Genomic DNA, 23,791 nt, shown 5'->3' on the forward strand with positions numbered 1-23,791 from the left:
GCAGGAGGAAACTCCCTCTTATCTGAGCTCCTCCTGACAACAACCGCATTTCCATGTCACTCCGAAGTGAGACCAGCAGCACTGCAGACATGAGCCAGACAGGTGAGCTGCTCCCTCCCTCGCATTATTAATTCATTAATTCATTATTACGTACTGTTTCACTTGGGTGATGAAAATGATTAATGCTTTAATATGTACGAGTCCTGATGACTTATAGATTCTTCGCCACGCTGAGGCGGCTTAGAGAAGAACTACAAAACGTCACGGCTGTATTTCGGTGTTTTTGCTTTAATGAGTAAAAGTAGTGTGGGCACTTTTCTGCTTTAAATTCAGGGACATGATGAGGATATTATGGACTTTCATCACATTTGTGAACAGGATACAAATTTTTTTTAAATTTTATTATTCTTTTTTTAACAGCTGAGCATCTGCTGATCATCTACGAGACCGAGGCAAAGCAATGGGCCACCTACCTGCAGTCAGTTTTCTCCGGTCCCATCCCAGAGGCCGGGATCTGCTGCTATGACATCGCTGCCGTGTCCAGCCGGAGGAACGACTTCCTCCAGCTGGGCCAGTACGCCTGCAAGCTCCTGATCCTCTCCAAGGGCATGCTGGAGGGCCTCTGCCAGATGCGGCGCTTCTTCCTGGCCCGCGTGTTGAGCCCCGCGGGCCGCGTGGTCGTGCTGCTGTGCGGGGTGGACAGCCTGGCGCCGTTGCTGGAGCTGGTGCCCCTGAACGGCGAACAGTGCCTGCTCATCTCCAGCGAACAGGACGCTCCTGAGTACCTGACCGCTGTGACTGACATCGTGAAAAAAGGTATTCAGATAACTTTACTGTTTTCTGATGACGTTCAGTTTCGACCAGGGAAATTGAACTATTATTCCAAGACCCCTGGAGATCAGTGGGCTCATTTCATAATAATAATAACACTTCAGTTACCCCACAGCTTGAAAACATCACAAATTCTGAATACAAAATTTGAATGGCGCCTGACTTTAAAAAAAAAAAAAACTGTAATTTTGACTATAATCTTTTATTCAAAAACCTACCCTGATTCAGAGCCACAAACCAAATCACAATCTTTAAAACTCTTTCAGCGACATGCCCCCCCCTCCCTCCCTCAGGAAGCGTTTCACTTATTCGTGGTGTTCCTGTTCCTGCCATAATGTGAGGGCGAAAGGACGCTCATTATTTCTGAGAAGGCCCGAGCAGCAGCCCTGGAAACCTGTTTACTTACTTTTATTTTTCCCCGAGAATTGTGTTTGTTGAAGATTGACATCCAATATTATTTAGCACCAGCTGCAGCGACATCTTTTTGTTGCGCGCCTCTCGCCGTGTCCTCATCTGCCCCGCTGTTTATCCTCTGGCCCCTTCCCTGCTTTGTCTAATTGCGCTGTTCGGATAAAATCATAAAGCAGAGGAGTGTATTTAAACAGGTGTGTGAGCAGGAGGAACATGTGATGCAAATTCGGGCCACGACTGATTACTCATTTGGAGCCATGCAAATTCGAGAGCACTCTGCGTCACTTCATCGCAGGGGTACAGTGGAGTGGTTCAGAAAAGGAAGAGGAGTTATGTTTTAACCCATGAGCACCTGCACGATCCACACAGGGAGATGTTAGTACATGCAGGTCTGTGATTTGCTTTGATGCTAAGCTCAGGCAGAGACAGGTTTGTGTGATCATTATAAAACCTTAATCAGGCAGAAACCATTGAAAATATACCGTGAAATTAAATTAATTGAAATGAATTCCATGGTGGAACTTAGGTACAAAGCACGGCAATGTTTGGAGCTAAAAGCTAACATTAGCAAGCTAACATGGACACAAACGCTTACCACTTCCACCACAGCATTACGCTTAGCATGCTATATTATTTTTTTTATATATCTATATTTTTTTTTTTTTCACCATTTCACTACAACTTTAAATGGGTGCATAACTCACCCACTTCAGTTATTTTGAGGCTCATAAATCTGCATTATTTAGGGTGTGGCTGCTTTGACTGACAGGTGCGTGTCATCTCAGGTTCCTGTATGTCATCCATTGACTGTATATACTGTGGACAAACCCATCGTGACGTCACCCATTGGATTCAGACTCTCAAACACGAAGCCCAAAGTGGGTGGAGCTCACAGTCGCCATGTTGGGTGAACTTTACTCCGCCCACTCTTGGATACTCCAAATATGGACATGGGGGTCATGTCGGATGTTGAGACCCGCCCTCCCAACTCTCCTCTGCCTGTTAGCTCAGGCTGCCGCCTGTCATTCAAAGAGGAATGCCCCTAATTATGCAAAAAAACTGGCAAAAAAAAATAAATAAACGAACGAGTTAGAATTCACTCCCCGAACAGTTGTCGTGAATAGTGAAATAAACTAAACTATTGAGACCAAAATAGTTCTTTGTACCAGGCTGCATTTTTTTTCACTTTTGCACAGGCTGCTGCTTGGCGTCATGGGATACCTGCCTCAGGTCCATTATTGCTCCATCTGTTTTTGCTATTCTGAATTAGGAGTTAGGCGCGTCAAGATGGCCACTGCCGGAGCTGCCACACTGGGCTTCACAACCACAGTTGTGCAGTGCGTTGGTGGCATCACAAAGGGTTCACTCATCCCTACATGTAGTCAGTAAAATAAAAGTGATTTAACCATATTAGCCCTGAGTTCATGTAATTCTGCAATTGTTCACTCAAAGCTATAGAGAGTTGTAAGGGTTCCTTCACGTGTTCACCACGAACATTTTGTCAAAAATATTGGAAAAATTAGTTTTCCCAAAACCTCGACAAACCGACCTTGCCCATCCCTGGAGCAGTGCAGCTGCCATGACTACCAGTGAACTTGCCTTGTTGTGATGTATCTGAAAAACACAATTTCTAGATACTGACGGTGCATAATTCAGCATCCGTCTTTTTACCTGAGCAGGAAAGACGAGCCCCCCGACACATAAACGATCAGGATCAGGGCAGAAGGTGGAACAAACGCAGTCAACTGGAGCTGACGGCGCCAAATCCAACATCGTGGTCATTCCTTCCAGAGTTCCCTGCGGGGTGAGACGCTCATCTCGTCAGCACTAAGCCTTCCCCTTCGTTCATAAAGCTACACTGACATCCACGGTACTGTCTGTCTGCTTGGCAGAGCTCCACTGAGGTGTACATCCTATTGAAAAATGAGGCGGCCGGCGGCAGCGCGGAGGTTGAGTTCACCGGCGAGAATCAGAAGCTAAGGCTGAAGCCGGTCCGCTGGAATGAGCAGACCCTGTGTGTCGGTGCACCAGGTGAACAAAAATAATGATGAATGGTTCGACTCAATAAAACATCATCCTGTTTTTTCGGCCCTGCCTGTCAACTGTTTGGATGTTTTCTGCTGCAGATTTTCCAGCAGGGATTGTAACAGTGACCGTCTATAGTGGCGGAGTGGCACTGAACAAGGCAACGTTGCGGTATTACAGCAACATGGAGGAGATAACCCGCCTTCTGTCGACCGTAGCGGACCCTGTAGATTTCATGTGTCAGGTAAAGCCATTAAAGGGCCGTCTCAGTTACCTTATCAGGGGGGGATTCCCACCCTTTCCTCTCAAAGGGGTCAGTATTTACAAGGGGATTTCTTATCGCTGACATAAAACGACTCTGATGGCATTATCAGGGTAACAGTGAAAGGTTTCACGCCTGGTTTCCTGCAACTGATTTATGCGGAGTTGACGCCTTGTCCTGCAGAGGTGGCGTACGCCATTGCACTCACGCGTTGTGTGATTCCCCTAAGCGTCTGTGTTGTGTTTAATTTCTCCCTGTACTTCAAACAAAACGGCGAGGCTGAAGTCGGAGCTAATAAATCTTGAAAAGTTACTGAAAGAGGTCTGAGTAGATGGTGCGTAGGAGGCAGGAAGAGGGAAAGATTTTTTGTGGCGCTGAGAGACGTGGATGTATAATTAAATTTTTTTTTTCGTCGAGGTGCATGTCAGGTTACAGCGTAAGGGTACGTAAATATCGTACAGCTGTAGATCCGCACAGAACTGTGACAAAACGAAACTATAATAAAGGAATCGCTTTAAGGGAAGTGGTATCCAGTTTTTGTTGACCAGTGCTAGGGATCAGGACAGCTTCATCTCTGCTCTTTCAATCTGAGCGCTCTGGGGTTTTGGTATATATCTGCATATAAAACCGTTTGGAGTTGCAGTTTTCAAGCCTGGCAGGCAACATCATCAACATACAGATGTACATTTATTATTCTAAACTTGTATTTATTTGACAGAGGCAATGCCATCAAACAGGAAGTAAACCGACCGATACATATGCTTCCATAGCAGTGAGCATAAATCTTATTTTAAACTTGCAAATATATTCGTCAGTCATTGATTTAGCAGCGTAGGAAGCACATTTGAATGCTGGTCTATTCTCTCTCGCTTCTCAATAAAAGCAACTCTTCTGAGGCACTCCAAATGTGTTATGCTACTTAGTGACTCATAGTTATGTAAGCTAGTCAGTAGAAATTAGTCAATCACCGCCTCAAAACGCTGCTCAGGATCGATCCACATCGAGCCATTAGAAAGACGCGGAAAAACAGAAGATAAATCGAATCAGCATATTTCTGCTGATGTTCATACGGGCCACTGTTTGCAGTCTCCTTTCTGAAATTGAAGAGACAGCAGCTTTTAACCCTCTTCCAGGCATGAACACTTGATTCGATTAGGTCTCCTTTGCTGCAGAGGCAAACCTGTGCAATGCCAAAACACAAATTTGCCAAGAGAACTTCAAACTAAACGTGTGGACTGGCCAGACAGAGCTCTGATGTGCATACAGTTGAATTCGACCTGGCATTTGTGCTTCCACACACCATACGTAACTAAACTGTGTGAGACCTTTTCTTTTGTCATCAAATTTGAAGTTTAGCTTGCCTTTTAACCATTAGCAAAATTTTCCAAACATTCTTTGCAGCCACAAATCGACCAGTATTTTTCAGGCTCTACAGGTGTCCTCCGTGGACAAGCTGGACCAGAAGTTGTCCTCCATGCTGCTGGAGAGCATGCCCACCGGAGGCTTCCAGGGACTGCAGTGTGAAGACACACCTGAAAGAGGTACAGCGGTGTAGTGTTTGTTTCCTTTGAACTTTGAGTGAACAAATATCTGCTGAATGATCAAACTAACACAAACGCCCAACTTTGTTAAACATTTTTATGGACTTTTGGGGTCACACAAGTACAGATATCTCCAAAACAATACATTAGACAACAGAATGCCCATTTAATTCACTCTATTGCTTCTAACCATGTGTTCATGCGGTGATTGCGAGTTGAACATACTGCTCACAGTTGGACTGTGCCCCCCTTGCATAATGCCCATTATGAAAAACAAAGTCTTTCATTATTTCTTGGCTCATTATGCAGCAGATTGATGGCTTCATCAGCAACTGAGATTGATCTGCTAAAAAGGGCAGAGGGAAATGTTGCCATGACAAACAGGTCAATAAGTGCCTTCAAGCCGTCTTTCTTTGACTCTCCTGAATGCCTACGCTGCGCTAGTCTACCTTCACGTTATTACCAGGAAAGGAAGTGATATCAGGAGATTGTGATTTATAAATGTACAGCTGCTTCTTTTCAGAAGCTTAACTATACTTAAAGTTGGGGTAGTCATGCAAACAAATAAACAAACCAGAAAGAAAAAGAAAAACTCTCGAATGCTTACGGAGCTTGAAGTCCTTCCACCTGATTGTGTCCATAATCCCAGTTCGGTTTGAGATGAGAGCCAGTGGTTTCGAAGTTCTAAGAAACACAGTATGACTTAGTCACAGCTGCAACCGATTAGCACAAGGCTAAACTTTTAGCATGAGTCAACATGACTGTCTGGTCCATTGATGGAATAACCTGAACATTCAGTACATTCAGGTAGTCAGCTGACCTCATTCTTTGGGCACAGTAATGTTGAGCAACTGCAGCAACCCCAGATCATAGCGCTGACCCCACAGGCTGGTACAGTAGATGCTAGGCATGATGGGGGGCATCACTTCATTTGCCCCATCACTCATCAGACCACATAACCTTCTTCCGTTGCTCCACTGAGTCCAGTTTTTATGCCTCCTACCGAGTTGGAGCCTTTTCAGGTTAGCCTCACTGATTATTATTAGTGGTTTTCTTAAGGCTACACAGCTGTTCAGTCCCAATCCCTTCTAGATCACTGAAGTCTGTCTAAGTCTATTGTACGTGTGGAAATGCTCGTACTTTCACTATTAAACATAGCTCTGAGTTCTGTTGCTTTTCTTCAGTTTGATTTCATGTTTAAGAAATCGCCAATCACAATCCATCAGGATTTTTTTTCCCGACCACATTTCTTTCCCTAGTATTCTTCCAGTTTTTAATTATGTGTTGGACAGTTCTTAACCCAATTTTAGTAGTTTGTGCTTCAATCTCCTTAGATGTTTTCCCTGCTTGATGCATGCCATTGATTTGACCCTTCTCAAAAAGACTAACATCTTTTCCACGACCACAGGATGTGTCTTTCGACATGGTTGTTTAAGAAATGAGAAGCCACTCATTGCCTCAGCTGGGGTTAAATAACTTGGTGCCAGCTGAAAGATAATCGCCCATGCAGGTGTTATCCAATAGGAAGTACGTATTTGCTTAGCTAAATACAGGTGGGGACTTTTTTTTGAACCAGGCAGTGTATTTAGATGTAACATGAAAATTAAGTTAACTGCTTACCTGTCCAGGTGAAGTATGTCAAGCTTGGAAAACCTGCAGTCTGTGCCATCTGAGATTTCCTCATGTCTGTATACTTTTGACGAAAGAGTTTATTGCCAGACACTCATTTTTTAAATAGTTCTGTTTACAATTTGAGGGTTGCTTTTTTAAGTAGGCAGTTGTTGCTACTTCCGGAATAGCAAATGCTCTCCCTGATTATGTTCTCTCATATTATTGGCCAAAGCTTCTCATTATAGGCTTGATTTTCTAAGTGGGAGAAAAAAAATAACATGTGGAGGTGCAGGTCTAGCTTCCTCAAAGACCACCTGAATAGTAAAATCATTATTATTAGTTTTACCCATTGACACAAGAGTTGCACACCTACCCCTACTATAATAAAACAAAAGTCGTCATCGAACTTCCCACAGTAGAGCTCCACCACGCGGATGTGCCCTCGCTCCTCCACTTCGCTGCTCAGTACGGATTCAGAAGCGTCTCCAGCCTTCTCCTGCAGTGTCCGGGTGCAGAACGAGCTCTGCACACGGCCAACCGCCACGGACAGACTCCCACCGAGATCGCCAAGAGTCACGGCCATACGGATCTTCACGTCTTGTTGAAAGAAACACTGGTAACTACTTCCTTGTCGGCTACTTGCCACTCTCACCTTTTTTTTTTTAAGCCTGTCTATGTATCTCCAGAGTGATATACCACTTTACTGCACTACTTCACCTTTATTGACCCTACATATAATGAAGACATTTCTCAAAAATCCAATATTTGATGACAGCTTCTCACATCCAGGGATTTGTGAGTTAATAAGATCCACCTATTGGTTGTTATAGAGTTGATTGGATGTAACTTCAGCCGAGTGAAATTCTATAATTTTCCAGTTTCCTGCTGATAGTTGAGGAAAATAACGGAGTGCACCTTTGCTTGCGAGCTCTCACAGCCGAGGGATTACGTGCAGCACTCAGAAATGTGTTTACTGACACCGGTCCAGCACTTGGACTAAAAAAGAGTGGTCCTTTATCAATAATGAACAGAATGGAGAGAATAGAGAGGTGGAAAGCAAAGAGAGTGACCTGTATGTCGGGTACGTCTTTACGTCCATTTCGCGGCTCGGTTGGAGGATGGATGGCAGCCCGCTCCTCTCCTAATGATCACGCTTGGCCTGTGAGGCACCTAATGGGACACCCCCACAGAGGCTGGAAAGCCTGTGTTTGTTCATGCGTGCGCGTCGGCCCACGGCACGGGTCGCCTGCATACGTTCAGACAATTAACGCAGGCACTAATGTCGAGATTTTATTGATTTTATTGGCTGCCATTTCCTCATGTTAATACGAAGATCCTCTTCCTGCTCAGCCTCCCTGGATACACTAACGCCAGAGCAGCACGTTTGCCACTCACTCGCTAATGAGAGGCAATCCACATTTAATAGTTCCCCTGCATGCATTCACATCCCTTTATGTGATAAAGCTGGAGGACATAAACATCACAGTGTTCTTTCCGATGCTAATTTCATTACGTGGTGAGGATGTTACTTCAAAACACACATGACGTACCCGGCGGTATAGGCGGTATAGATGGTAGATGGAGGAAAAACTGTTTCGGGTGTGTAATGCAAATAATTAACTTAGAATCACTGCATATAGGATGTACATGTTGTGATGTTTTTGTGATAAATTGTAAATGTAAAAACTAGAATTTTTAGTTTGTGAATTCCTTGGAACATTGTTGTGGTGTTTTTGTCCCTCCTTTGAGACAGTCAACTGCTACTCTGCTGATTTGGCCTTGGTTAGAGTTGCTCATGCTGCCTAGAAACTTTCACTAAGCAAGATAAACAAATACACCTGCCAACAGCACAAAAAGACTGTTTGATTAACATGCCCAAAATCCGAGGAGAAAAGAAAACACATCGCCGTAAAATTGCAGTGAGATTACCTTTGGACTGGCCGGGCTGGTTTCGGTTTCCACCAAGTTAATCTGCAAGTGTTAACTTCATACTCGTGGGACAGATGTGAAAGTGGTATTAAGCGTCTCGTTTACAGCTAGAAAGATATCAAATAAACACAGTAAAAATTCCAGTTTTACCATATAAAAAACTACATGCATTTAGATTTTATTTACAGTGGCTGAAACGTTTCGGTTCAGGTTGATTTGGTAACACTGGTGATAAGGTCACAGAGGACTGGGGGCTGCAAAAAAAACAACTCCTCCAAACATTGTTACAATAAAATTGTAATATGTACACCAATTCGTGTAAAATAACATTAACATGAAGTTAATCATTATTTGGAGGATTCTTGATACATGCTAATGCTAACCACGAGCTAACGCAACATTAGTTGTTTGTTTCAGGGGTGTCTAAGCAGAAGTTGCATTTGCTACATCACCCTCTGCAGTAGTCCTGCTTACTTCTTGTAATATCTTTGTAGGAGCGGCTTCACTTGATAAAGACAGACCAGACTTTGTCCCCTCTGTGTCCTCCTTTTGTCAAACGGTGCATCCAGTGAGTGAAAGTGTAGGGGTCGGTGAATATAGTCCCATTAGTAAGTGAGAGTAAGTTTATTAGTATATAAAATGTAAAATATGCGTTTTCCCCGTCGATTCTTACCAAAACAAAGTCCATTGAAATATGCTAACCGACGTTTACAAGCTATAGTGTTTGAGATCTTTTGCCTCCAGTTAAGCCCCGCCCCTCAGAAAACATCATGCTGTTTACAAACTGTGAAGGGCTCTACATAGAAAGGCGCTGGTCACCTGCAGATTTTCATCTAAACGTCTCACTGTGGCTGCTACTCCTTCATCTATTACTCAAAGCAATATTTCCAACTGATCTGCTGTCCCTGAATATGAAAAAAAAACAACAAAAAAAACAAAAAAAAACAACAGCAACAAATGCTAAGGCCACTGACGAAACATGACACTGACAATTTTGCATGTTTTTTTGTTTTGTTTTTTGCCAGTTAAACATAAAAACTTTAACGTGAAGTTGCAGCAGTAGGAAAAGTTCACTTTAAGTAAACATGCACTACAAGCTTACAGGCTTAACTTTAATATTATTTATATCATGTTGTCGGATTAATTTGAGAATATTAAAAGAGGTTGATGATTTGTTATCCAGAACCTTATTTCGCATACCACTAAAAAGAAAGTATAGTTAAAAGGAATGTAGTGAGGTAAAGAATAGCACAGAACTTCAGTATAAATACTTTGTAACTTACATAAATTATGAAAATAAAGTTATTGGATTCCCGCAAAACCTGGACGAATAAAACCTATATTATATTTGCAGGCTGTATGTTATACCGGTTTGTAATAGACAGAAGCTCCACGCTTATTCCTTCATGTAAAAAACCTTTGTTCCCATCTCCTCTCCTCCCTTGCAATAGCAACAACTTTTAACTCTCTCTGATGCCTCGGGTCAACCTACAGAGAATTCCCCCTCGAGGGAAATTTAGACACTCGGAACAGCTGTTGCAAACGTATTTATCCCCCTAGCAACAGCGCTAATTGAGAGGGACTGCAGACGGAGCAGGTTTTGATCAGATCGCTCTAGTGATTGCTCGCTGCAAGCGTGCAGCGCGTCGGCTGAGCTGACAGGGGAGCAGCGGAGTCAAACACAGGTCTCTCCACAGGGACTTCAACGAGCCTGTAGACGTAAAGTAACAGACAGATTGGACATGCATAAGCGCCTGAGAGTAATTAAAATGCCTCAGCTTAAAGCTATACATATACTGTTAGAGAAATTATAAGAGTCATGAGGTTTTCTTCTTCTTCTTTTTTTTTTTTTTTTGTGGACAACAGTTTCATTAACGTATCGGCACACACCTCCAATTAATCAGCCCATGATGCATCAGTGATTTGGGCGTCAGTGTAGCAGCTCTCTGTCAATAAATCCTAGATGGATCGGCCCCCTGCTTCATGCACAGGCTGAATCACTCACAGGGCCTACGTCAGATCCACTCGTCTGCTCTGGCACCACACTTCTTTGTTAATTAGCTGCGAACTGCTCCAGAGGGGGAAGCTGAATAATTCAGGGAAAGCGTAACTAGAAGACAAATATAGAAAATGCTCCGATGTCATCTGCAGTGTTTGTGTATTCAAACTGCCGCTATTGCGCCCGCTCTAATACGGACGCAAAACCCCGCCATCTAGGCGGACTCTCCTGTTGCACCACAAGGGTTCACCGTGTGCTCTCAGTTCGCACGACACAATAAATACAAATGAGCCCGTAAGCCGTGCAAACACTACAGTACAAAGAGCTATGTGTAGTGAGGTGTGTTTGTGTACAGTATGCGTCTATCCAAATCCAGGAAAGCCAAATGAGGTTACACTTGAAACATCAGTCCAGAGATTAGTTTTTTTTCCCACTTTGCATATTTTGTTTGTTTTTTCTGTTACAGGCTGTACTGGAGTTTGTTTAGAATTTGAATGATACCGTCATCTTCACTCTGACAAAGAAAAGAAAGAAAGAAAAAAAGCTGTAGCATTTACCAACCACTTTTAGTCCATTTTTAGCCACATTAGCAGTTTTCTTTCTACTGCAAGTTCATCACTATGGCAACGAAACCTGTCAACTACTGGATGGTTTTCAGTGAAGGGTTGAGGCTTTTTTTTTTTTTTTTTTTACTATCTTTAAAGTGGCAGTACTGAAGATTTCATTGTGTTCTGCGACCTGTGGCTGTAAACGGTAATTGTTGCTTGTGTCGTGGGCCCCATCTCCGTTTCGTTACCTCATCTGGCCACGGATAGTGAGTCAGCAGACATTTATTGAAATAAAAATGCGTGAGTGCCATTTTAATGGAAGATGAAGAAGATATCCCCTATCTTTTCAGGCAGTATGATCAGATGGGCAGGATTTCCACTTATATATATAATATTTTACCTCTAATTGGCGGCCCGTAACTAACATTCATGGTTCCTCCATAATGAGTCAAAGGGTGATCCTTTCCCCTGTTGCGCCATAATGAGGATGACCTTTGTGGTTGAGCTGTGCGTTGTGTTCAGTGCTAATAAGAAAATGCTAGCATGGTAATATGCTAATCCCTCTGTGCTGCCTTCACATCCTACGTATGAAAGCTCCCCTCCTGTGATATTCGTGACCTTGTAAGTGGAAGAAGCTTTTGGTGAAGTTCACGAGTTCTGTTTGCTGACATTTTAATAAAGAGTGGAGGTAAATAGTGAGTTAATGTCATAATTTAGAGGAGTTGTTAGATGGAGTAGGAAATGGCGACATTGTTAGTGTTAGGGTAACCCTAACCCTAATCACCTAAAAATCCATCCACGAATAAAAAAAAAGTTACACTTTCTGGAAAAAAGCTCACGTTACGCTGATGATGCACTGCTGCTGTTGGCTGTCGGTTAGGTAGTGACATGTGACCAGGGAGCCCCAGGAAAGAGAGAGTTGTTTGGAAGGATTTGTTGTTAAAAACTTAGTCAGCTACACCCTTAAGATGTCACCAAAGTCGTCCAGACAAAAGCACAACTTCCCAGCGTTCAGCCCCACTCCCAATTTTGTTAGTTACGGTAATTCAAAAACCACAAGCGGTTCTGAAGGGTTAAGTCACCCAGTCATTAGCTTGACAAACTCAAGCTTAGCCTCAGTGGCTTTCAGACGCCGCCTTGCAGCTTTGTACTTGACTTATGGCTGATGCTACCTCTTGAACACGAGGCCTTTCGTGTACACAACTTCCCATATCATAACCACAAGCTCACGAGACTAAACAATACATGTCAGCCTTGCCATTGTGAGCAGACTGATGTATTGCTGAAGTTCCACAGTTCAGCAAGCACGGCTTCACGCTCCTGCTGAAATAGCCTTGTATTAGATGAGGATTACACTTTCGTGAGCAATGACTTTTGCGCAACCGTTAATGAGCTGACCACTTCTTAGATGCCAAAAAAAAAAAAAAAGAGGAGGGAGCAGCTTTTGCCTGCACAGTCCTCGTGCGATGAGTTCAGTATTACACTCCCGACGCCACTATGCGAAAAAGCAACAAGCGCGCCGGAGCCGAGAGCATGCCAGCTTGAATGGACCATTTCAGCTGCTGAAAACAGATTTACGCTCCTTATCCCGCGCTAGATGTACTCGAGATATATTCTCCCTCTGACAAAATCATGCCTGCTGCTTTGCCTAAAGTACCGCTGCTCAGATTGCAGTGGTGAGTTCGTCTGGAATGCCTGCGGCTCCTGCAGTTTCAGACATCTGTAAAATGATTTAGCATTAGCGGTTGGTAAATAAATACCCCTGTCCAGGAATTACCTCCGAATGTGCCACACCGAGCTCGAGCACAGCTTCTGACTATTAAAATTCAATGTTCAAGCAGTGGTAATTAACCTGTCCCTTCTACCTGTTGGGTCTGTTATGAACCTCTACCGTTAAGTAATGCATTCCTGGCAGCCAATACATAATTTGCAGTACTAGGAACAGCATAATATTGTAATTGAGTCGTGATTGGCTGTGTTGCTTGGAAACGGCACACAGTGCAGGGTGGGTTATAAGGAGGATATTTCAATCCAGCTGTATCTCATATATTGTGCAGATTTCTATTATTGCCTGGGACTTTTGTTATTGAATTCAGAATATATCCTCCTCAACGGACCGTGGAGTGTAATCCTGGGTATTATCATATGTATTGTGGTGGAGTCTTTAGCCCGTTTGGTCGGATGCAAAACCTACAATGCAGCCTAGCACCTGGGTAGAACACAATCTATTTAAAACGCCAAGCGGTTAGTGGAAATCTGGGAAGATAGTACGGAGTGTACGAAGTAAAATATTAATAAGAAGAAGTCAGTTAATGGTGCATGCATCAGAAGTTTAAATATAGCAGTAAATTATCATCCCTGGCTGTAATTATGGATGCAGTCTGACATAAAGCCACGGGTCTTGAATTGCTCGCTAAATGATATGTTTGGACTGAAAAGGGGAAGATTGTCTGATTTCATAATTACCCTGATCATAGCCCTGTCTGTCCCTCAGCATGCTATTAGCAAATAGACTCTGCAGCGGCTTTGTTGTCAGGGGGGGAAAGCTGCTTTCCGCGAGCCAGCGGGCAGGGTTACAGCACACCTCTCTGATTCAAGTCAAAGCCCCCAAATTGCTTTTCCACAAGTCCTAACAGATGCGGCAAGAAACCTCGATTAACAATCAGGAGGTTTGTCACTGCTGATACGACAACGCTGAATATTAAAGGCGGATATCAGCCTACGGTGTTCGCGGTGTATTATATTTTTTCACATTTTATGCCTCGGTAAGAGGTTACAGGTGAGAATATTAACAGATAGTGAGGATGTGAGCCTGTCCTGTGTCAAGATGTGTCAAACGCACGAACGCTGTGGGAAAATAATCAAGTTCTGTCTTCAACGTTGATTTCCTAACCGGCTCCCTTCGAGCCCTGTTGCCCTGTGATGTGGATGGTGGCATCTCTTCGTGCTCTGTTGTTTCAGAATATGTTCAACCCAGGCGAGGACGACGGTGACGCCGGCGTGTACGAGATGATGTGCAACACAGGTGAGGACAAAGGAAAGCCAGGAGTGGAGATGTGTTTTTGTTGTTGTTTTGTTTTGTTTTCGTTGCCTTCCACCAAATCGTGGGGGGTGGACATTGCTTGCGCCGAAGCGGCGGTGCAGTAAACACTGAGGGGAATCTGTTCAGTTACAGACGTACAGAAGCAGCAACAGGGAGAGGACGAAGAGGGGGAGGCGGAGGAGGCGGCGGAGGAGGAGGAGGAGGCGGAGGAGGAGGAGGAGGAGGAGGACATCTACGCCCCGCTGGGGGTGAAGGACGACTTTGACGCCGGTCTGAACTCGGCAAAAGCGGCGCTCATCGCCAATCGCCCGCCGGCGCCCACGCCTCGGCCCGAGAACACCCAATCCAAGGAGGACACGACCCCTTACATCGCTCAAGGTAACTCGTGACAACCTGTTGGGCTGCATCTTTTAAAGTTGCGCGAAGGGGAGTTCATGCGGGAGGGAGGAAGCGTCGCTGCTACTGTCAGCGGAGTGAGGCGTTTTGAGTCCACAAACCACAATAACACGTCGCTGCAAAACAAGCACGGATAAGGAAAGACCCGTTTGCCCGCGTCGAGAGCGACTAACTGTTCAATTTCAGCCGCGTGAATATTTCATGAACACGAAACATCCAAAAGTGACTGGTATTATTAAGGCTCATAAATCATTAAACGCAGCTGCGACTTTTCATCTCGCGGAGGCAAAACAACGAACGCATGCGGGCGCAATTAATTACCATTCCCAGAGACAATATTACACCCGTCCTTCACAATCACGTCCAAAACATACGGGGAAAATTACATAATCGCCCGGTGCGCACGCTCTTCCAATATCATTCCTCCGTTGAGCTCGCCTTTTGCGTCCAGCCCCCTTTTTTCCCAGCGGGACTTACAAAGCAAAACAAGAAATTGAGCGCACCGCCAAATTCTCCGTATCCCAACCATCCCCTCAGTAATAGAGAGGGAACTACTAGGCGGCCATCTGCAAGCAATCTTGGCCAGACCGAGGCCAAGTCAGCCAGAATAAGTCATTACACATGTTTTCCATCGTCCTTGTCCCCAGAGCGCACATGAGAAAGGAGAGGGATTCTGAGGTTTCCATCTATTGAGACAGTGGAGCTTCAAACCGCACAAGGATCACATTTTGCTCCTCGCTCCCACCAGCCGCAGTGAGAGATGTGAGGGCAGGGATGAGGCTTGGTGGAGGATTAGGCGAGGAGCCAGTTATTGGAGAACACTGCACAAGTGGAAATAATGAGTCTCCTTTTGTTTGCGGCAACATGCTCGGCGAGAGCTGAAACGTGAATGAAATTCAACCCTACGGGGGAAGGTATTACTGGACATGTAGACGGCGGACTGCAAGGCGGTCCAGCTCGATTCTGAATGAAGCCGCTGGTCGTAAAAGAGAAACGCCGTCACGCAGGAGGCAGTCAGAGGTGCCATTATCTTCGAGGGTGTGGATTTTAAATTTGAATCCCGTGTCGGTCTCACAGCTGCAGCCTCGCCACCTCCAGCAGCTGAACAGTGTAGCCTTTCATTCAAACCAAACAGCATCATCCGGGACGTCTAATGAAATCCAGATCTGAGCATGTGAGGATTTTTATGCGTTAGTTGTTTTCGCACATACTCGGATTTCATTACATGACATATTTCTCTTCTCAAACGGTTGTGCATTTTCAGTTCAGTTTTTCTACTGGCTTTTAAAGCCCGGCTGTGCACAGGCCACCACTGGGTTGTCTTTAAATTAAGTCCGAGGCTCCATCTTGTGGGAAAACGCCTGAAATGCAAGAGCAAAAAGAAGCAGTTTTAGAATCAGGCTTGCACCATTGCCAAGATATGAAATATTTTACTTTTTTTATTTCATGGCCTTCTAAAGCATATTATTGTATTTTTTTCTTATTTAACTTTAAATCATCAGTCTTAAATTCTGGTGTATGGGACGGGAATTATGTGCCTTTAATTAGTTTTATGTGTTGTGACTGTTACTGTAATATTAGTCCTGTCAGGAGCACACAGGAGACAAATTGTTAGAAAAAGAAGAAGAATGAAAGACGATAAATACTCATATTATTACTACTGTTACCGACTGCTTTGTGTTCACAGTGTTCCAGAAGAAGAAGAAGACGCCTCAGAGCGATGGTGATCTGTATTCACTTCCCAGTAAACAAGGTGAGCATTGATTCACGAGTCTCACTAGAAAAACAAAGTGCGTATAATGATGATTCAGAAGTCGAATGCTTTTACTTTACAGCACTACGTGTTTTTGACGGATGTAGCCACCAGGTCCTTTTTAATCTTTGGATTTCGGACTCATTTGAAGATTTTGAGATTAAGAAATGAACCCTATCATTTGTCTTATACATGAACTAGCAATACCCCAACAAAGTATTCAGCTTTATGTGTTAAATACATTAATCCATCAACTGTGATTAGTTTTAACATTGTTTAACAACACAACAACACTAGCTGCGTTGCAAAATAAACCCATATTTCTGAAATATTTTGTCTCGCGATATCCCATAATTCTCTTAAATTCTGGTCACGCGAGACTTCACTTTGAGGAAGATGTTCTTCTAATGAACTGGTCACATGACCCCCTGCATCATCTCCGGGGACCCCGGTGACAGGGAAAGAAGTGTTTCCATTGCACTTTTGCGCTAAACTTTTTTTTTTTTTTTTTTTTTGCGATATTTGAGAGGTTAGGTAATAGAGGTAATAGTTAACACAGCAGCAAAAGGAACATCACCTACAATACACAGAGTTACATCAATTAATTACAGGTACACTATTTTATTTTTATTTATTTTTTATAGTGCTGTACTTCTCTACCAGTCTGGCTTCTGGATCCCTTAATCACCCCTTAATGACAAGACCCAAATCAAAGAAAATTTTCAACATTTCAAATGTATTTAATGAAAAGATGTAATGATGGGGCTGTAATAAAGGAGCCCGTTTAGAGACATTCATTGTTTTTCTTTTGACTTTTTGGTGCTGTCGCCAACCTTGGTTTCACCAAAACTTAAAACAATCAGTTGCTAGTTATTTAAAAAAAGAAAATTCTCATCTTTTTTTTGTGTTAGCTTTGGAGGGCTTAACTCTATTAGCCCATCTATACCAGCCGTCCCTGCGTATCAATATAAAAGTTTATGGAAAAAGTGTAATGGAAACACTTTTTTCTTGCAATTCCCCATCACCAGCATCCCTGGAGATGACACAGGGGGTCATGTGATCAGTTTATTTAAAGTCCATTCCCTCAAAGTGAAGTTTCAAATGACGAGAATTTAAGAGAATTTCAGAAATAACGCTTTTATTTAGCGTAAACGTAGCAACAGTCATTTTCCTTGCTCTTGTTGACCTAGTCAACTCCAACCCTTGGTTAACGTCAAGCTGTCCTAAAAAAAATCTAATTTTATTAATACTATTTCATGAATATATTAGTTAATAAAGTTTTTATGTAGGAATCTTACTTTTAGTAGCGGTTTAGCATTTTATCGCAGCGTCTCATAGTTCTTGAACCACTGGGCTAATTAAGACGCCGAGTCCAAGTCTCTTTTTTGTTAGACTGGGCTGGTCAATCATTTTGAAAAAAAAATAATGATTAAGAAGTAGCAATATGATCTATAAGCTACAGCTTTGCTTCATTTCCACTTGCCTAGATGCTGAGACGTCCCCTTTTTTGGGCACATTCGGTATTATCACTTTGAGATGTACGGTCCAACAGCAGGACTTTTTACTGTGCCGGTGATTTTAGTTGACGACTGTCCTGTGATTTCCTGGTGGAAATACCTGCTGGATGATATGAGTTAACGGTGACTCTCCTAAATAATTTGTGGTGTTTTATTAAATCAATTAAAATTGTAGTGGAGGATTATTGCAGACCAGTAATGGGCACACGGACAGTAAAAAGGAAATGAAATGAGCAGAGAGACCATTTAAACACAGCCAGGTGTCAAGAAGATTTGTGTGAAAGAGAGAAAGAAGGTGCTAAAACTGACCACCTACAGAGACACAAAGTCCCTTTTCTGCCTCGCTGTTCTGTTGGTGACACTGAATGACAGCTCCATAGATCACCGGAGTCACCCAGAAAATTACTTACAATCTCTATGAGTCACTGACATTATGAGGCAGGAAAACTTAAATTACCCGACTGTGAACGCCACCTGCAGTGATATTACACTTGCCTCCTCTTATTTGAAACTGAAATGAACAGTTTCATTTATTCTTAACGCATTTTTAAGTCCACCTTATGGACTTTTCGTGGTGATTTACCTTGAGTTTGTTGCAGCGCGCGAGAGGGAGGACAGCATCGCCTCCACCTATGACACCTTCGTACCCAACAACACGACCAACATACACAAGCTGGAGCAGCTCATCGAGCTCCAGGAGAGGGTGAAGGCAGGTTTGCTCACAGTGGACGAGGCCGTCGAGCGCTTCAGCGACTGGCAGCAGGTTCAGAAGGGCATGGATCCCAAGCAGCAGGTAGGACCACCGCGCACGAATTAATGAAGCATGCGGGAACAAATCGGAATACAACCATCTGTTGCACATGCAATGTGAAACTGGACAAGGGACCATCAGAATATTAGAATGAGGACAGATCCTTCTAACCCTTTAAAACCAAACAGATCACCGTGATCTGTTAAAGTTTGGGGTTTTTGAATTACCGTCACTAGTAGTTTGTGCAAAGCTCAAACTGTGGCTGAACGCTGAGGAGGTTCTGAGAGATAAATATTTGTATCACTCATCTTAGACGAAATTACGGCTTTTCACTTACCCATTGTTGACAGTGAAGCAGGAAGTGGAAACAAATGATAACCCAACTGGCAAAAAAAAGACACAGCGCCGACTAGTGTTTTGGTGGTGATGTTACAGAGCAAGACAGACCGAGGCTCTCACCACCGGCGGCTACGTACGTAGGTTACGCATCTGGTCCCGTCGTACCTTAAATGAGTGATGCCGTGAGAAATAATCCAATTATCCACTTACTGGGACAGAAAACTATAATTTATTTACTGCAAATAATTCTTTGTAGGTTCTGCCAGCGACATATTCTGACAGGCAGAACAATTAAATCCTCCTTCACTAGATGGTAGATAAGGTTGATAATTAACCTGTCAATCTACCTGTTACCATTCAAACAACAGAATAAGTCATGAGGCTTTGAGTGACACAGCGGATAGCGATGGATAAACACCTGGAAAGAAAAAGTACTTGATCCTAACTGGGTCATGCAGAAAATCCTGACCCAGATGGAGGTCCCAGTATGAGCCTAGTTTTATTTGGTGGTGTGCCGTGGGACTTTTCTAATGTAAAATATGTGCCATGGCTCAAGAAAGGTTGGGAAACACTGCCTTAAATAAGAAGTGTCGGATACTAACCACAAATTCTACATAGTGTACTGCTCCTATGAACTGTACGTACAGTCACAGGGACCAGAACATTTCAAACTAACATCTGAAGTAAAGTGGTAAAAGTATTGTACGCTTGTGTTTACATGAACACTAGTATTCAGAATAAAATGAGGCATTTAACTACCTCAATTGAAACCAACTGCTGAAAATAATAATAGCCATGATTTGACACTCCACAACGGGCTGAATCGCTTAGTCAGCAAAGTAATATTCTTCTAGGTTTTGAGCCACGTAAACAATTATTCAACCTTTATGTTGGACTCTGGTCAGAACGGTTTCAGTCGAAGAAATATTGTCCGTGTAAACACGATTATCAGCTTACACATCTCGTGACCTCACAAGATTTATTGCCTGGAGCTGTTTGTTTACCTAGCGGTCATTAATATGTCATTTAAATGTAGGTGTTGGCATGTCTGACAAGTGTTGTGTGGATACAGGCTTTGATAAAAAGATTTGCACAGGTTCAAAGTGGAACTAGAGCCGTATAACTGAGGACACCTGCTGGTCAGAGACGGAATCAAAGCTATGTTGTCTGGGAAAAGACCCTGATAACAGACAGCTGTTAACATGTTAATTCACGCCGATCAGGCATAACATTATGACCACCTTCTTAATATTGTGTAGGTCTCAATTTGTCCTCCAAAACATTATGACTCATCAGAGAATGGACATGGATCTTCTGAAGGTGTCTGGAAACACGATATTGTTAGTGGTGGGCGATGTTTTTCATGTTTTTTGAGTTGTTCCTGAAGCGTTTTTGTGTCAGGCCGCATCCTGCTGCCATCGAGGAGTGTCACTGCTTTGAAGTGGAGGTGTCTGGTCTGGTCCAGGTGGGTGCTACATGTCAAAATAACATCCACGTGAATGAATGTGAGGTCCAGAAGTTTCCCAGCAGAAGATTGAATCGTCAGAAGATGGTCGATGTTATTTCCTTCTCTCCCGTCAGTGGTTTTAATGTTGTGGCCGTATGATAAAGAACCGGGCCTCCAGCTGACTAAACAGACGAGAAGATATTCTGGCATGTCACAGAGGAAAATAATCAAATGAATAATGGATGAATTCCTTGTAGTCCTAGTGTTGTGCATGTTGGCTCGCTGTCGTGTTTCACTGGAACACACTGTTAATGTCATTGTGTTTTCGGTGCTGTGAAAACTCATCATTTAGACAGGAGTAACACGAGAACTCGAGGCTGTGAAAGAGCGGTGTGCACTTATAAAATATCCCATCTTTGGAGAAAGACACGACCGACTACAAAGACACAGATGCATCAAGCATCGCTCGTTTAAATTAGTTGTTATTTACAAGTACAGTCAAGAACTAAAGACTGGCTTCCAGGCTGCAACAATAAGAAACTTCCCTTTCATTTCTGCTCTGTTGTTTCCCACATAAACACTGTTTCGGTTCTCATTGAATCTCCTTGAAGGCATCGAAAGATTTATGACTCAGCCACGAAACCACCTCCTATTCTTTTTTCTCGGACCGTGCAAGCGCCAAACACAGATAAATCCCAAAACATCTCTGAATGAGTAATTTACCGGCGGTTTCGTATTAAAGCACCGATCTTTGTCTCTGCAGGAGAAGCCGAGTCCTCCCAGAACCTCCGGCAACAGAGAGTACGACGACACCGTGTATGGTAAATATTCTGCTATCCCGAATATATCGGCCGAACTTTGAAAGCTTGACGGATTTTAGTTATACTTAAAACCAGAAATCAGTTTACAAGTTCCACAGCTATAGCCGTAGCTACAGCCGTAGTCAGACACCTTACAAATGGCTTTATTAAACTACATACTGTAAACGGCTGAGACAGTCTTCTCTCCCTGCAGATAAAATCAACATCGTTCATCACACGCCAAGTGAGTGTTTAAATACTTATCTCAGGGTGCACAGAGGAAACCTGTGTTTGCATGCCTTTGTAGTTCCTCCAGCCCCAGCCGCGGCAGTGGCGGGGGAATTAATCCTCGGGGAAGTGTTATTTAATCAAATCCCCGACGCCGTGTTTTGATTTAGTGAGTTTCGCTGGAATTAAATGAGAGTCCTTTATTTTCTTTTACCGAACAATTCTCTGTTCAGCTGTGCATATGGGTTAATATCCCCCCCAGGTGTTACGGCGAATGAAAGTCGGAGGGGAAGCCAAGCGGAGGAGTCGGATTTTTACAGCAAGCCACTTAAAGGACAGCAAGTAAGTTTAGTCCGCTGCCAAATGTATGCAGGGAGTGGAGCTGCCCGAATCCAAACTAAACACGAGTGAAAATGAAGGCACTGACGTCCCTGTTTAATCGTCCGTTTAATTTAATAATTGATCTGTTGTTTAAAGTAACTAAACAATATCAGGTTTTAATTGTGCATCAGTGGCATATTAATATATGTAATATTTGAATTTGGGCAGTATTAATCCTCCATACTAAGGGCAGACTGGTTAGCATGAACAAAGATAATGTAATATTTAAATATTAAACTAGGCAGCCATATTGGTAGAAATTGACATATGCTAAAACTGAATTATCTTTGCAGACAAACTTCTTTCGGAAAGCTGACAAGCGATGAAGGTCAGAGTTTAAACAACTTCTACGCAAATAATACGTATTAAAGCAAGACTAATCAAATTCTAAATATTAAATCAAGCTTTTTCCTTTTACCATATTTTCAGATTCCGGTCGTCCAACCAGCATCGTGTTACTCCACCATTTATAACATCTCTACCCACTTTAAATTCATGTTTGTTTATTTATGAAGATAAACTGTACTATATACTATAATAACTGATATGTTTAATGTCCCATTTGGTTTCTTTTATGATATTTTTAAGCTTAAATGCAACGTGGAGTATGTTCAGGAGAACTTAATTTGTGTGTCTGCTACTGCAAGTCTAAAAAATAAACTACTTGTTAAACTGCACTGAACCCGTCAACATTTGCATCCTTCGACTAAATCACCGTTTAATAAGGTCGAGAAGGGAAAAGTGCATTATTTTCCTGGCACGTTGTGGACTGGCAGAGGCCCAAACGTCCCTCTAGAGGGCGCCCTCTCTCCAAATATATCCATCACACTCGCAGTCTGAAGCAGCCGAGACATCTGGTGAGCACAGAGGCACCTGCTGACCTCCTGTTGGCTGGGAGGTAAGCTATGGAAGAAAAAAAAAACAAAAAAAAAAAAAACGCATCCATACGTGTTTATGAATGTAAACGGGAAGTCAAAACACTCACGCAGGAGGTGTGAACACCAGCGAAGTGCTTCTCGCTGTGCTCGGTTGCAAACAGGAAGCGCCAGTCCAATTTTCGGTTGGCATCGGCCGAGAGACGGTGAAAATGAATCGGGGGGGAAAATGAAAACCGTACAACTATAGGTCCGCTCGGTGGGGTTAGGTTTCATTCTCCTCAGCTGCAACAGTGGAAGTTATATAAATGAGTAAACACCACTTATTTCTCTGGTAAATATTTATTGGATATACTTGTCAAAAATATGAATTTGCTGCGATTTGCAAAACTATTCGGGAGCGGGCACAAATGAACGCCTCTTTCTCACACAGACACCGGTTTGTTGGTACAGCCCTGCCCGTGCCTGAATGAATGAATAAGAGCTGCATGGGGAATTCAGTGAATGCACGGCTAAATCCAAGCTCGGTCTTGAAACCCAGGCTGAGGCTGAGCCGTGTGCCAACAAAGCAGCTGGGTACACGCCGGGCACATTTTTCTGTTCAATCATGCTCTTTGTGAATAATATGTATTAATGCCGTCCCTACTTAGACCTGCCAGTTAGCCTTTGGAGATGATCCGGCTTCAGGACCCCATGGCATTTGAGGCATATGTTTGCCTGTCACCTGCTGAGTGTATTTCAGTCCGTGAGTCAGGCGCGGCCACCGAGATTGGGCCTCCAATCGTCGTGTATGCAAATATCCGAGCGCCACCACAAGGAACGATTCCCCAGTCGCAGTGAGAGACGGGGAGATGGAGAACTTCGGTGGCATGTGTCGCCCACGCCGAGCATGCTTCTATATGTAGGCTGCATCAAAGGCTGAGGATCAAAGGCTCGCTGCGTTTTAAAGCCTGCATTGTGAAGCCACGGTGGTTGACCAAATTTGTTCTTTCAATAACTAAATTAAACACTAGGCACAGTCGGACCAGTTCTTTTTTTTTTTTTCCTTCACCCTCGGCGGAGGACTACATCTGAATTGAACAAACTTTCAATTATAACCTCCTG

General features: G+C 43.3%; 1 protein-coding gene across 4 annotated transcripts; it reads left to right on the forward strand.

Annotated features, from left to right (window-relative positions):
• Nucleotides 1–22,489, forward strand: LOC125003665 (B-cell scaffold protein with ankyrin repeats-like). Of its 4 annotated transcripts, none has more exons than XM_047577716.1 (16): nt 1–102; nt 421–816; nt 2,922–3,046; nt 3,135–3,273; nt 3,369–3,511; nt 4,956–5,070; nt 7,098–7,297; nt 14,119–14,182; nt 14,327–14,578; nt 16,284–16,349; nt 18,466–18,659; nt 21,167–21,224; nt 21,418–21,447; nt 21,694–21,773; nt 22,106–22,140; nt 22,242–22,489. In XM_047577716.1, exons 1-15 carry the CDS (start codon nt 54–56, stop codon nt 22,136–22,138), a joined length of 1,944 nt encoding a protein of 647 aa, XP_047433672.1. In that variant the 5' UTR covers nt 1–53; the 3' UTR covers nt 22,139–22,140; nt 22,242–22,489. The 4 variants fall into 4 exon arrangements, with proteins under 4 accessions (XP_047433672.1, XP_047433689.1, XP_047433682.1 ...); XM_047577733.1 differs by having other exon boundaries at nt 14,333–14,578; XM_047577726.1 differs by having other exon boundaries at nt 7,101–7,297.
• Nucleotides 22,490–23,791: the final 1,302 nt, after the last annotated feature.

This window comes from Mugil cephalus, chromosome 1 (genome assembly GCF_022458985.1).
Source record: "Mugil cephalus isolate CIBA_MC_2020 chromosome 1, CIBA_Mcephalus_1.1, whole genome shotgun sequence".
NCBI classification, from domain to species: Eukaryota; Metazoa; Chordata; class Actinopteri; order Mugiliformes; family Mugilidae; genus Mugil; species Mugil cephalus.